The 15,916-nt window shown below is 33.9% G+C and overlaps 1 protein-coding gene across 1 annotated transcript in view; it reads right to left on the bottom strand.

The window, feature by feature from the left end:
- Positions 1-10,066: 10,066 nt before the first annotated feature.
- The window catches only part of PPP2R5E (protein phosphatase 2 regulatory subunit B'epsilon), a 151,953-nt gene continuing 146,103 nt past the window's right edge, over positions 10,067-15,916 (bottom strand). Inside the window, exon 14 of the mRNA XM_082840868.1 lies at positions 10,067-14,075. Within this exon, the coding sequence (XP_082696994.1) occupies positions 13,976-14,075 (100 nt within the window). The 3' untranslated portion in view covers positions 10,067-13,975. The remainder of the gene's footprint in view (positions 14,076-15,916) is intronic.

Genomic DNA, 15,916 nt, shown 5'->3' with positions numbered 1-15,916 from the left:
ATTTTTAAGAGATGAGCAGACCATCCACTAGGGTCACTATAATAAAGAATAATAACAGAAAATAACTAGCATTAGCAAGGATGTGGAGAAATCAGAACCCCCCCCCCCCCATACATGCTGGCAGGAATGTAAAACAGTGCAGCTGCTGTGGAAAACAGCTTGACAGTTCCTCAAAAAGTTAAACATAGTGTTACCATATGACCCAGCAATTCCACTCCTACCTACTTACCAAAAGAATTGAAAACACATATTTAAACAAAACTCATAATGTTCATCACAGCACTATACCCAATAGCCATAAGGTGGAAACAACCTAAATGTCCATCAACTGATGATGGATAAACAAAATGTGGTATATCATACAATAAAATACTATTCAGCAATAAAAAGGAATGAAGTACTGATACATGTAACAACATGAACTTCAAAAAGAATATGCTAAGTGAAAGAAGCCAGACACAAAGTTTACATATTATATAATTCCATTTATATGAAATATCTAGAATAGGTAAATACATAAATACAGAAAGCTAATTTGTGGTTGTGGGATTGGGAGGGAGGAATGGGAAAGTGGTTGCTTAATGAGTACAGAGTTTCCTTTTGGGGTGGTGAAAAAATTTGGAACGAAATAGAAATGAAGATTGTACAGTATTTTTAATGTACAAAATGTCAGTAAAACGTATACATTAAAATGGTTAATTTTATGTGAATTCTATCTTAATAAAATATAATTTAAAAACTGAACAGTAGTACCACTGTGACTTATAATAACAAAGATTTAAGTACATATTAATTAGCGTCACAGAGGAAAAAAAATAGAGAGAATGGGACAGAAAAAATAGCTGGAAAATAACGACCAAAATAGTTACCAAATCTGGTGACAGATATAAATGTAGAGATTTAAGCAACTCAGTGATCTCCAAGCATGATAATTATGAAGTAAACCATTAGGCACATCAGAAGCAAATAGAAAACAAAAGATAAAGGAAATCCTGAAAATATCCAGAAGAAATGACACATTATATTTAGAGAAATATCAAGTTGAATAAACACTGCATTGTCATCAGAATTAACATGTATACATATAACTACAGTCATCCCTCAGTATCTGCAGGGGATTGGTTCCAGGACCCACCATGGATAACCAAATCCACTAGTCCTATAGTCAGCCCTCCATATCTGCAGATCATATAGTATTGTATTTTTTACTGAAAAAAAGATCTGTTTATAAGTGGATCTGTGCAGTTCAAACCCAGGTTGTTCAAGAGTCAACTATAGAGATGTATAAACTATATATATCTTTAATCCCAGAAATGCAACGCAATTCACCATATTAATAGAATAAAGGAAAAAATTATAGGATCATTTCAATAGATGCAGGAAAATCATACAACAAATTTCAGCACTCATTCATGATAAAAACTCTCAGTAATGTAGAAATAGAAGAGAACTTTCTCAATCTGATAAAGGGCATCTACAAAAAACCTACAGTGAACATTATATTTAATGGAGAAATAATGAACACTTTCCCTCTAAGATCAGGCAAGGATGCTCAGTCTCAATGCTTCTATTCAATATTATACTAGAAGTCTGAACCATTGCAACAAGGCAAGAAAAAGGAAATAAAATAGAAATTTAATGACCATTAATAAAGAAGTAAAACTTGCTATTTGCAGATAACATGATTGTTTACATAGAGATTCTAAACAATCTATAAAAACTAATTGAACTAATAACTGCTTTTAACAAAGTTTAATGATAGCAGTTAATCTACAAAAACCAACTGTGTTTTTATATACCAACAGCAAACAATTGAAAAATGAAATTTAAAAAACAATTCAATTCATAACAGCTTCAAAAAACATAAAATACTTAGTAATAAATTTAACAAAAGATGTACAGGATATCTATGCTGAAAATAATTTAAAAAGTGCTGAGAGAAGTTAAAGATTAAATAAATGAAGAATAATACCATGTTCCTGGATTATAATACTCAATATTATGAAGATGTCAATTCTTCCCAAAATTATCTAGAGATACAATGCAACTTTAATCATAATCCCACAAGGTTTTTTTTTTCTTTTGTAGAAATTGACATGTTTCTTCTAAATTTTATGTTAAAATACAAAGGACCTATAATAGGCAATCTTGAAAAAGAAATAAAAAATTGAAATGCTTAGACAACTTGATTCAAGACTATTTTAAAGCTACAGTAATCATGACTGTGGTACTGGTATAAAAATTAATGTCAACCATTGAAATAGAATAGAGAACCTAAATTTAGATCCACACTTTTATGGTAGCCTTTTTTTTTTTTTTTTACAAAGGCACCAAAGCAATTATTTGGGGAGAATTTTCAATAATTGATGCTGCAATAATATGCTATCCATACAGAAAAAAGGAATCTAGATTTTTATATTAAAACCTATGCACAAAAGAACTTCAAGGTGAATCATGAACATACACATAAAAGTAAAAACTATAAAGCTCTTAAAAGGAATACATAAGAGAGTATAATTTGGTCTGGCAGGTAGGGAGGAAAGGAAGCAGGGGAAGAGAAAGATTTCATACGTCACAAAAAACAATAATCATAAAAAGAAAAAAATGTTAAGTTAGGTCTCATAAAATTTAAACCTTTTGCTCATCAGGTAGGGAGAAAATTTCCCAAAACATTGTGATATATTCACAAAACATCTATCTGAAAAGAACTATTATCCAGGCTATATAAAGATCCCCTACAATTCAATAATAAAAAGATCAACAACACAATAAAGCAAAATGAGCAAAAGATTTGAGCAGACACTTCACAAAAGAAGATACACAAATTGCCAGAAAACACATGAAAAAAAAGTGTTCAATATAATTAGTCATTAGAATACAAATTAGAACCACAATAAGGCATCTCTATATGCATACACCAGAATGTTTAAAATAATAAAAAGTGACACCACCAAATGTTAGCAAGAATGTGAAGCAACTGGAATTCAAATACATTGTTGGTGAGGTTGTGAAATATCATGTCCACTGTAGAAAATGGTTTGGTAGTATTTTTTTAATTATTGAGGTAAAACACACATAAAATTAAGTTACCATTTTGACCATTTTTAAGTGTACAGGTCATTTGTATTAAATACATTCACATTGTTGGGCAACCATCACCACCATCTATCCTCATAACTCTTTCATCTTATAATACTGAAACTCTATACCTATTAAAATATAACTCCCCATTCTCTCCAACTCTCAGCCCCTGGCAACCACCATTACACTTTCTGTAATTTTTGACTTAAGTACCTCATGTAAGTGGAATCAAACAGTATTTGTCCTTTTAAGACTGGTTTATTTCATTTAGCATAAAGTCCTCAAGGTCCATCCATGTTGTAGCATATCTCAGAATTTTCTTCCTTTTTAAGGCTGAATAATATTCCATTTTATGTGTATACCACATTTTGCTCATCCATTCATCTGTTGATGGACACTTGGGTTTCTTCCACATTTTCGCTATTGTGAATAATGACGCTACGAACATGAGTGTACAAATATCTCATTGAGACCCTGATTTCTCTTCTTTTGGGTATATACTCAGAAGTGCAATTGCCAGATCATATGGTATTTCTATTTTTAATCTTTTGAGGAACTGCCATACTGTTTTCCACAGCAGCTGCATCATTTTACATTCCTACCAACAGTGCATAAAAGTTCCAATTTCTCCACATCCTTGCCAATTCTTGTTGTTTTCTGATTTTTGATAGTAGCCATCCTAATGGGTCTGAGGAGTTTTCTCACTGAAGTTTTGATTTGCATTTTCCTAATGATTAGTGATGTTGAGCATTTTTTCATGTGTTTGTTGGTCATTCATTTATCTTCTTTGGAGGAATATCTATTTAAATCCTTCTCCATTTTTGAATTGGGTTGTTTGGTATTTATATCGTTGAGTTTTTGAAAATTCTCTATATATTCTCGATATTAACACCTTATCAGATATATAATGTGCAAATATTGTCTGCCTTTCTGTGGGTTGCTTTTTTTACTGTGGATAGTGTCCTAGGATGCACAATTTTTTTTTTAATTTTCATGAAGTCTAATTTGTCTATTTTTTTTCTTTTGTTACCTGTGTTTTTGATGTTATATCCAAGAAGTCATTGCCAAATACAATGTTGTGAAGCTTTTGTCCTATGTTTCTAAGAGTTTTATTGTTTTAGGTCATACATTTAGGTCCTTTATTATTTGGTGTTAATTTTTGTATATGGTGTTAGATAAGGGTCCAACATCATTCTTTGGCATGTGGATATCCAGTTTCCACACACTATTTTTTGAAAATGCTATCCTTTTCAAAATATCTTGGAAACTTATTTAAAATCTTTTGACCATATATATGAGTTTCTTTCTGGACTCTCTATTTTATTCCATTGGTCTATATATCTATCTTTATGCCAAAACCATCACACTGTTTTGATTAATGTAGCTTTATAGTAAATTTTGAAATCAAGAAGTGTGTATCCTCCAGTTTTGTTCTTTTTCAAGATTGTTTTGGCTATTCAGGCTCCCTGGAGATTCCATATGAATCTTAGAATGGATTTTTTTTTAATTCCTACAAAAAAAACTTCATGGGGATTTTGATAGTAATTGCATTCTATCTGTAGATCATGTTGGGTAGTACTGACATTTTAACAATAATAAGTATTCCAGTCCATAAACATGGAATATATTCCCATTTATTTAGGTCTTAATTTCTTTCAGCAATGTTTTATAGTTTTCATTGTACAAGTCTTTTACCTCTTTGGTTAATTCCTAAGGAGTTTATTCTTTTTGATGCTATTGGTATGTGAAATTGTTTTTGTAATTTCCTTTTCAAATTATTCATTGTGTATAGAGATGAAACTGATTTTTTTCTTTAAATATTGCTGAATTTTATTTGCAAATATTTTATTAAGCATTTTTGTATTAACATTTATGAGAGTTAACGGTTTGTAGTATTCTGTACTATTAGTGTTCTAATACATTTGACTAGTTTTAGTATCAGGGTAATGCTACCTTCATCAAATAAGTTGGGAATAAATTTTTTTAAATCTATTTTCTGAAAAAAACTTGGTTAAGATTCCAAACATTTTTTTGAGATGAAACTGATTCTTGTGTGTTGACTACTTTGCTGAATTCATTTATTAGTTCTAACTACTTTTTGTGGAGTCTTTAGGATTTTCTATACCATCATACCATCTGCAAACAAATAATTTTACTTCTTCCTTTCCAATCTGGATGGTTTTTATTTCTTTTCCTTGTCTAATTGCTCAGGATAGAACTTCCAGCACTATGTTGAATACAAGTAGTTAAAGTGGGCATCCTCACCTTCTTCCTGATCTTAGAGGAAAAGCTTTCAGTCTTTCACCATTGAATATGATGTTTGTTGTGGATTTTTCACACATGGCTTTTATTGGGTGGGCCAAAAATTGCCTTCAGTTTTTTAAGTAAAAATAAAAGACACATTTTTCATTTTCACCAAGAATTTTATTGAACAACATATTCACCCTTTTGTTCCACTACCTTCTGCCATTTTTCAGGCAACTTCATAATTCCATCTTCCCAAAACCTTTTATCTTTTTGAGCAAAGAACTGTTCCAGGTGCCTTTTACAGTCTTCCAAGGAATTAAGATTTTTTCCATTAAGAAAATTTTGTAAAGACCTAAATAAATGGAAATCCTAAGGTGCAATGTCTGGTGAATAGAGCGGATGAATCAGAACTTCCCAGCCAAGCTGTAACAGTTGCCTGGTCATCAAAGAAATATGCGGTCTTGCGTTACCCTGATGGAAGATTATGTTTTCTGTTGACAAACCCTGTATGCTTTTCATCGAGTGCCACTTTCAGTTGGTCTAATTGAGAGCAGTACTTGTTGGAATTAATAATTTGGTTTTCAGAAGGAGCTCATAATAGAGGACTCCCTTCCAATTCCACCATATACACAACATCACCTTCTTTGGATGAAGACCAGTCTTTGGTGTGGTTGGTGGTGGTTCATTTCGCTTGCCCCACAATCTCTTCCATTCCACATTGTTGTACAGTATCCACTTTTCATCTCCCATCACAATTTGTTTTAAAAACGCAACGCTTTCCTTTCGTTTCAGTAGAGAACCGCATGTGGAAATATGGTCAAGAAGGTTTTTTTCACTTAGTGTGAAACACAAACATCAAAGTGATTCACATAACCAAGATGGTGCAAATGATTTTCAACACTTGATTTGGATATTTTGAGTATGTCAGCTATCTCCCACATGGTATAAAGCTGATTGTTCTCAGTTAATGTCTCGATTTGATCGCTATCAAATTCAAGGGGTCTACCCAACCATGGAGCATCGTCCAGCGAGAAATCTCCAGCACGAAATTTCACAAACCACTTTTGACATGTTTGATCAGTCACAGCACCTTCTCCGTACACTGCACAAATCTTTTTGTATGTTTCAGTTGCATTTTTACCTTTCTTGAAATAATAAAGCATAATATGTCGAAAATGTTTTCTTCCATCTTCAATATTAAAATGGCTACACAAAAATTCACCAATATTTATGTCTTTTTTAAAATGCACACTGATATTACAGCTGTCACACACAATCTAACAAATTGTTTTGAATGAAGCTAAAGACCACTAAGTGCTACTGGAGCCATCTTACGGGAAAAAAAAACCCAGAACGAACCTTTTGGCCCACTCAATATTATGTTGAGGTAGTTTCCTTCTATTCCTATTTTGTTGAGTGTTTTTATCATGAAAAGGTGTTGAATTTTCTCAAATGCTTTTGTTGCATAAATTGAGATGATTGTGTGGAGTTTTTTTCCCCCTTCATTTTTTTGATGTGGTGTATTACATTAATTGATTTTTGTATGTTGTATCACCCTTGCATTCCAGGTACAAATCCCAGTTGGTCATGGTGTATAATCCTTTTAAATATGCTGCTGAATTCTGTTTGCTAGTAATTTGCTGAAGATTTTTGCATCGATGTTTATAAGGTATATTGGCATTTAGTTTTCTTGTAGTATCTTTGTCTATTTTTGGTGTCAGGGTTATGCTTATCTGACAGAATGAGTTAGGAAGTGTCCTCTCCTGCTCAATTTTTTGGAAACATTTGAGAGGGATTGGTATTAATTCTTTTTTAAATGTTTGGTAGAATTTACCAGTGAAGCTGTCAGGACCAGGACTTTTCTTTATTGGGAGATTTTTTATTACTGACTCTACCTACATGTCTATTCAGATTTTCTATTTCACTGTGATTTAATCATATCATCTAGGCTATCCAATTTTTTTTGCATACAATCATTCATAGTACTCTCTTATACTCTTTTTTATTTCTGTAGAATCAGCAGTGATACCTCCACTTTCATTTCTGAGTTTAGTAACTTGAGTCATCTTTTACTTAGTCCATCTAGCTAAAGGCTTGTTCATTCTGCTGATCTTTTCAAAGTACCAACTTTTGGTTTCATTGATTTCTATTCTCTATTCTGTTTATCTCTGCTCTAATCTTTATTACTTCTATCCTTTTGTTAACTTTGGGTTTAACTTTTGGATTTAATAAAATAAGCATTTATTAAAGGTAATAATATTTTTTCAGGTTACCATGTGCCAAGCTTTATGCCAACTACTTTACATATATTACCTAATGGAATATAACAACACTATAAGCACCATTCTACCTGCATTTTACAAAGGAAACTGAAGCTTAGATCAAGCGATTTCCCCAAAGTCACACAGCTGATAAATGTCAGAAGCCAAATGATTCCAAGAGTCTCTTGATTTCCAAGTCCACGGCCGTCACCTTGGGTGACTCTAGACAGAGACATCTCGCCTGAAGAGCTTTGGGGAGGACAAAGGGGGCCGTGGCTGATATCCATCCTGGTTCTGAGGCCTCATATCATCTGGTAGCAGCAAAATGTGACTCAAATTGTACAATTAATTCAGACTTTGATTGCAAGAGGTGAAATAAATTAAATGAGACATGAAAGAGGCAGGAAATCTGCACATCAGAGAATGGGCAAGACTATGGACAGAGGTAATCAATAAACACTGCTCCAATCAATCAATGAATGCACATGACTTGCAGTGGACTTTTAGGTATGGGGCACAGCATGTAGTTATTAAACTTGTTCTTTAAAATCTTTCTTTTCAAGAATAAATTATACATTGAACATGTATCACAATCAGAAAAAAATCTAATTTTAATTCCCCTTATCCTATAGTTAGTCTTGGTTAACTATCCCATAGTTAGTCTCTGTTAAAAAAAAAAAAATCTAATGTGAATTTGATCTAAGAGAAACCACCAGGACACAATATTATATAAAACTCCAGGAAATAGGAATTGGACTGTACATTAACTTTGCCTCCATTATAATATAGTGTTTACAGGCAGGAGGCAACGTTATAGAAAGGATTAGATATTTCATGAAAATCAACTCTTAAATTTCTTTGAACCCTAAATTTCTTTTAACCCTTCTTTGTTACAAGTTTCTTCTTGGTAAATAACTTACGACCTTCAGATGCTAAAATGGTCATGCTTTGAAATACAAAACTGCTAAATTTACAAAGATTTTTCCCTCCCCAAGTCAGAGTTTAACTGAACATGAAACAGTAATTGGTTAACTCTACATGGTTCCAAATCTGATATGATTTAATTAGCCAAGAGAGGAAAGCACACCTAAATCAAATGCTTTACAAAGAAAGCACATCCCATGGTTGGCTACAGATGACACTCCTCTCAACACATCATGATGAGGCCTATGTCCCCTCCACTTGTATCTGAGCAGACCTTGTCATTGTTTGACCAAGAAAATATTACAGAAGTGATGCCATGACAGTTTCTGGGCCCAGGCCTTAAAGTATTGGCAGTGTCCACTTCCTGTCTCTTAAAACACTCATTCCTAGTTGTCATGCTGTGAGGAAGCCCAAGAAGGCATCCCCATAAGGAGGCCCATGTCAAGAAGAACTGAGGCCTCTGGCTGAACCCCAAGCCAACAGCCAGCACCACCTTGCCAACAGCCATATGAGTGAGCCATGTTGGAAATGAATTCTCCTATCCCACTCGATAAACCCAAGTTGATACTTGAATAGCAGAGACAAGACATTATTGCCAAGTCCTGCCCACACCATACATTTGTGAACAAATGTTCTGTCACCAAGTTTTGGGGTAGTTTGTTATCCAGCAATAGACACTGGATCGCTCCCTAATCACAAACTGATTTTCTCAAGTTGAAAGCCTGAACATACCAACCCCACTGCCTCACAGCTACATGGATCACATCTACCATTAGTATGGTTCAAAAAGGCCATGGACATCAGAAACAGACAAACAAACAAATACACACAGCCAGGCACCTGAAAACTCTTCACTGCTTCTTTATTAGGATGCACCCACAGTACAGAACCTCTCACACACCTGTGAAAGGGGAAGGTTACATTTCCCTTTGGGAGCACCTTCATTTTTGTTTCTGTTACCACTTTGAAGAAAGTAAATCATTTTCAAAGAAAGACATTTTAAAACTCCAAATGTTTTAAGACTCGGCTTGCATTTTGTTGTGTTTGAAAAGGAAGTAGCATATTTTAGCCAGCGCTGGAAGATTGCTTTGTGGCATTTTAACTTTAATGTGGATCAGAAGTCTTCACTGTCTGGTTGAACCAGTCTATAATTTTCATATGCAACTTTTCATATCAAAAATGTTTCATTTTTACCTCTACCCACAAACAGATGCTGTTTAAAAAAAACACACACACAACTAAATTTAAAACCAATCATGAACCACAGCATTTCTAACAGGGAAAAATGAACTTTTGCTGCCCTCTCCTGCTAAAACAATGAAATACTAAAATACCAAAAGATTTATGAAGCTAAAGCGAAATCCTCAAACCAAAAGCAATGGACATGTCATTCTCATTATACCTCAATCAAAAATCAGACAACAACCAGAAAATGTATTGGTAATATTTATATTTAAAGTTCCCCATTGATACATGAGGTCTGGATTACAACTTATATACAATAAGTGATTTCCAAAAAAGTAAAGAAAGAGAAGGGAAGGAAGGAAGGAAAGAAAGGAGGGAAGGAGGGAGGAAGGGAGGGTAGAAAAGGAAACCTATATTCATAGACATCATAATATGGGATGTTTATTTCCAAGAGAGATACTACTGCTGCTATCGTGCACAAGAAGCAGCAAAAATTAACACTAGATTAAAATTTGCTCAACTTTCTCTCAAGATGCACAATCCTTTTAGAGTTCCAAAATTAAATACTGAGAAATATAAAATGCATTGCCAATATAGCTACTACAAAAATCCTTTGTGGCTCATTCCTTAACTCCACTCAGAGAAGCAGCTGAGCCAGAATATAAAAATAAAAATATTGATGTGCAAATAAAATATCACTGATCATGTCTGGTGCCACCTTTTTGCTACAGGTGACTGTCACTTTGTTGTAACATTGGTAATAGCATCAAAAGAGAGAATCTCTTCATTTCTTGGGCCAGGTCAGTGCATCCAATTAAAGGGAAGAAAAAACAAAACAGAAGAAACAAAACAAAACAAAACAAAACAAAACAAAAACCTCTGAACATTTAAAAATGCCAATAACATCCATACATCTTCCCTTTCCCACCCCCCGATCCCCACAAAAAAATAAAAAAGCTTTTAAAGCTCTAAATATACTTTTTTTTTTTCTTTCCATAGTGTGATTGAGCCTAGGGCTATACATTTAAGTATAGCAGGTGCAATTATAAGCAATTCCTACCTCTGCACCCTGGACTGTCCCACGCATAGAAGGAGGTACAAAATAAATTAAACCCTTCCATTTAGGCAAGCAAGCCCAAGATGAAGGAGCATAACCCTGCTTGTGAGTATCCAGAGGCATTGAGGGTATTATCTATGTCTTACTTTTTTTATTTTTTATTTTATAAAAAACAGATGTCAGGGAGAGCAAAATATAATAAAATTTAAAAGGACGAAAACACTGAAGGAAAACAACTAGAGACACCTGCACAACGAGAAAAGGAATGCATGCTTGATTCAAAGTATGAGATGGGTCAATTCACTCACATGGTTGTTCTAGGCCCACAGCCTAAGGCCTCAGCATCCTTCTAAACCACAGGGTTCTGTTTTTGTTTTTTGTTTTTTCTTCCAAAGACACTCTTAATCCTACCCCTGAAACCAATATGGTAGGGATAAGGTTGGAGTGATCATCACTCACTAACTACAATATTTGCTATTTAAAAAATATATTTATATATAGTTCTGGAAATTAGGAAGCAAACAAAATATAACACAAAGATGCATTTGTCACAATTAACTCAAGTTGCGGCAACAGCAGAAATGTGGGAAAGGACAAAGAGAGGGCTGCTGCAAATGCAGCAAGTACGTCCTTAAATATGTCACATAGTGCAACAGTCAGATTACCTCAGTTACTGTGCATCACTGGACACAACGTGACAAATGCCACATTGTCACTTTCAGTTAAAAAAGAAAAGACAGTGTTTCTTCTCAGAAGTTGCCCTATGAATTTTAGACATATATCTATAATAACTTTAAATATGTCTAAAATTTGGCTTTATTCTTCTCAGTTTGGAATGATCAACATATGAAATTGACATCAAGGATATCGGTGTAGCTCTCACCTTAACTCTGAGGACAGGGTAAGGTGCAAAAAAGGATCCTGGTCTTTCTCATCTCAAATGACTGCATTTCATTCTAATGGGCAGAGATATTTCATAAACCTGTGATTGTAATGTCCTCAATCTAAGAAGATGAATTAATGGCAAACAAAAGTTTATATTATCAAAATTAAATGTAAAGCAGAGTTAAAACTAACAGGCTAAAATCAAAGGGCTAAAGGAGATGATTCGTTACAAATTTATTTTTATCTTTAGCATCTGAACTTGCACCTTTGCTCCAGTACTTTTAAAGTAAGTTGTTTTCATCTTTGGCAGCCTCTGCCAGCTTTACATTGAATTCCCATTAACGTTCCTTAAAAAAAAAAAAAAAAAAAAAAAAAAATCTATTAATTCCATTAAACCATGTTGTGTTTGGTATTGCATATGACTCCTTTACTGCTGTTTCTTTTTCAGAATTAACAATGCCAAATTTTGTTTTTGTTTTACAAAGTTATTGAGATGACAATATCCATAATCAGCTGACTTTTACGCACAAACTGTGACCTGATAATCCTGAAACGCTTAGTAGGGGAGAAAGGTCAGTGGCTTCTTTTTTTTCCTTTTTTCTTGTAAAGAATAAAACTGCATATTCTACCTTATATTTTAAATGGAAGGAAGAAAATATACAAGCCCATATTGATACCATATTTCTATTAAGAGCAACAACAGTTCATATGTTCCTGTTTGCTACTATCACAATTCAACACATGAACGCAGAATCAGCTCTATACCACGAATACTGCTGGAAGGGATTGTTTAGGATTATCAACTCACTGCTGCCAAGTCCATAACAAGCAAAAGCATCCTGGAAATAAATCCCAAAACACATATCTTTCAGTACATAATAATGCAACTGCTTTAGGTAAGTACATAATGTACACAAGTTTTATCAGCATTTTAACTCCCCAAGATGTAAGCTTCCTCTTTTAAATACAAAGCAGAGAGCCAATAAGATAGATCTATAATACAGCCTTAGATTTTGTTTTTTGTTTTTCTTAAACAATTTGGTCACAATGCACCTTTGATATAAAAGCATTTTTAAACTTTATTATTAACACTCAGGACATTAGGAATTTCCAGATTTTTTCAGTAGCATTTGTAGAACCACTTTTGGTAACAAATACAGTAGTTAGGAACACGCATTCAATTCAGAATGCATAATAATGTTTATCCTGAATCCTTTCTGGCTAAAAACAGGGCTGGCGCTGTGATGGGATATAGAATGAGAATCTACAAAAAACACTGTAATATGTTTCTTTTTTTCCCAGAGGCTTCATCCTCTTTTGCTGGAATACTTTATAAATACATATTAAAAAGTAAGGCAACAACTCCAAACAGTCCAAGCTGTTTGCTCGACTCTATTCCCAATTAGATTCGCAATCCTGGTGATCAATTTCATGGTTGTACTGTTTAGTGTTTGTCTTTCTTATTTCAAAATGGTCCAAAAGGATGTCTTCTGACATTTCTAAAACATCTCTGGTTTGTGTGTTCAATGACGTACATAACTAATACTGGTCAGGTACTGAACCCTATGATGTCCCAGTGCCTGTTTTCAAAGGATTCAAGACATTGATTTGGAGTCACCATAAACTGATGCGTGAATCCAAAATTCCCTTCCCTACTATGTTTATCACCTGCTCTCTTTTACTCCTAATTTTAAAACTAAAGGAGTACCAGGACTACCTGCTTACTGGAAAGATGTTCACTCCAGTGAACAAAACTTTTATCAGGGACCTTTATAATTCATGGCCCCATTCCACGTGGACATTCAACTCATGAAGATGTGCAAAAGGAAAAGATGTCAAATTACAGTCAAGTTACCCAGAGAAGGATGTTATACAAACTTATAAGGAAATGACAGTCTTTTTTTTTCCCTTCCTTTACTATAAATACACTTAACAGCTTAGCAGAAAGACAAGCTAAATTTAAGATTGTTCACATTTGAAAATTGTTTCATACTCTCTGCTAATGATAAATAAGGAACTCCCAATAATGGAATTTTAATATACAAATTTCATTGACAGATCTTTGAAGACTGCTTTTTTTTTTTCTTTTAAAAGAGGGTTAGAACAATGATTATGTTTGCCAAGTTCTGAGAAGTCCATCTACTGTCCAAACTTTGGACTGAAGTCCTTATTTTTTTTTCCTTTACTTAGAGACAGGTATATACAGTGCTGTTGTAATAATGAAACAAATGTGAAATCTACTGTAAAGTTGCACAATACAGAAAACTGCTGTTCCATCTTCTACTACGTAAATGTGTGACTCCACAGGTTAGTAAGGTTGTTGTCATTATTTCTGTTAAGTTGGAATTATCCCATCACGTCTAAGACCTCTCTTTAACTCCAGATCCTCCAGTTTTTTCCACAATTCTTCACGCTCCTTTTCTTTCTTTTTCTCACTGGGGAAAAAATAGAATACAAGGTAAACAACTGAGAAAGTTTAAAGAGATTATCCAACAATAACTGCCCCTTTGACATACTTTTCCCCAGACTTTTTAAAGGTCTCTGAAAAGTGTGGCATTTTTGGTTTTTCTCTCTCTCGCTTTTTATTTTTTCTTGACACTTATATAGACAGAAACTAGAGTAGGAGATGACAAGAATATTTTAATATTTTACATTAATATTCCTTTATACTTAGCTTAATAAAGAAAATTAACTTCAAAATTACCAAGAAAGAAAAATGATGATCATTTTTATGTATCTGTTATCCTAAAACCAATGGTACATTATTCATTTTTACTTTGGGTCTAGTTCAAATCTGATTTTCTTTTTGTCTCCAAATAGTTTCTCAAAAGGGTTGATAGAGATGACACTGATACAAAGAATGTAGTAGGTCAAGAAAATATACTTCCTCTTTATTATTACTCATTTTTCTTACATTATGTATATGTAAACTCTTTAGCAGAATCTTGTTCTTACAAGTATTAAACCACAAAATCCACATTACTAACTTATTTTATACCTATATATATGGACAAATTAAACAGTCTTCTGTGATTTCAGTTTTAATTCTGGACAGAACTTTGTTGATATTATTGGGGATTAAATCTGTAACGTTCCAAGCCTTCAAATTTGGCTCAATATCAATTTGACTAATGACTTCCAGAATCTTCAGATTTCACTGTTTGGTAAAATTTACCAAAAAACTAGATGTTCAAAATAGGGTAGGGACTCCCCTGGTGGAGCAGTGGTTAAGAATCCGCCTGCCAGTGCAGGGGACACAGGTTCGAGCCCTGGTCCGGGAAGATCCCACATGCCGTCGAGCAACTAAGCCCGAGCGCCACAACTACTGAGCCTGCGCTCTAGAGCCTGCGAGCCACAACTGCTGAAGCCCATGTGCCTAGAGACCGTGCTCTGCAACAAGAGAAGTCACCACAATGAGAAGCCTGCACACCTCAACGAAGAGTAGCTCCCACTCACCGCAACTAGAGAAAGCTGTGCACAGCAACGAAGACCCAACACAGCCAAAAATAAACAGATAGATAGATAGACAGACAGACAGATAGATAGATAGATAGAGTAAACAAATTTTATTTTGCCAAGGACATTTTTAGATTACCATATTTTTATAAAATAAAGAACGTTAACTTTAACATCAATGAAGTAGTAAGTACACAAATCGGGAACACATGGCTATACTATACATTAAATAATTTCATATTTATTAAAAATAATTCACTACACTGTCCCTAGTTTCTTCATGTTGTGACGAACCAGTAAACAGCAGACCCAGATAACATTTGTGAATCCATAAGTTCAGATAAATCCTGAAAACAGGGGCTCTGCCACCCCAGGCATGGCAGATTATGGTCCTTATGCAACTTCACTTGGCAAGAATTTAACTTCACTTAGTAAGAATTTCGTACTTCACTACAGTACAATATGTACTCAGGGAAGGAAATCCACATAGGTTAAGTGAAATGTGTATATAATTCCATTGCCTCATATTTTTTATTGTCACCAATTTTTTAAAAGTTATATTGATATCTACAGCAACAGAAATTAATCTTCATCCCCCTGCCAAAATGTCTCTAGAAATATCTAAGGAATTTTATAACCTCATTCCACTAGGGTATTGAGGGAACATTTAATTATATAATATGGTAATTAACATTATCATTTTATAATTATTATTTCGGTCATTTAAGCCTTGTTTACTACAACTAGTTCCAACCAGCTCAAATACAATCTGCACAATATGAATTTCAGTGAGTGTAATAGTTTTTCAAACAATTACCTA

The sequence above is a fragment of the Leucopleurus acutus genome (assembly GCF_964270905.1).
Source record: "Leucopleurus acutus genome assembly, chromosome: 1".
Classification (NCBI taxonomy): Eukaryota; Metazoa; Chordata; class Mammalia; order Artiodactyla; family Delphinidae; genus Leucopleurus; species Leucopleurus acutus.
This window is presented reverse-complemented; position numbering and strand designations above follow the sequence as displayed.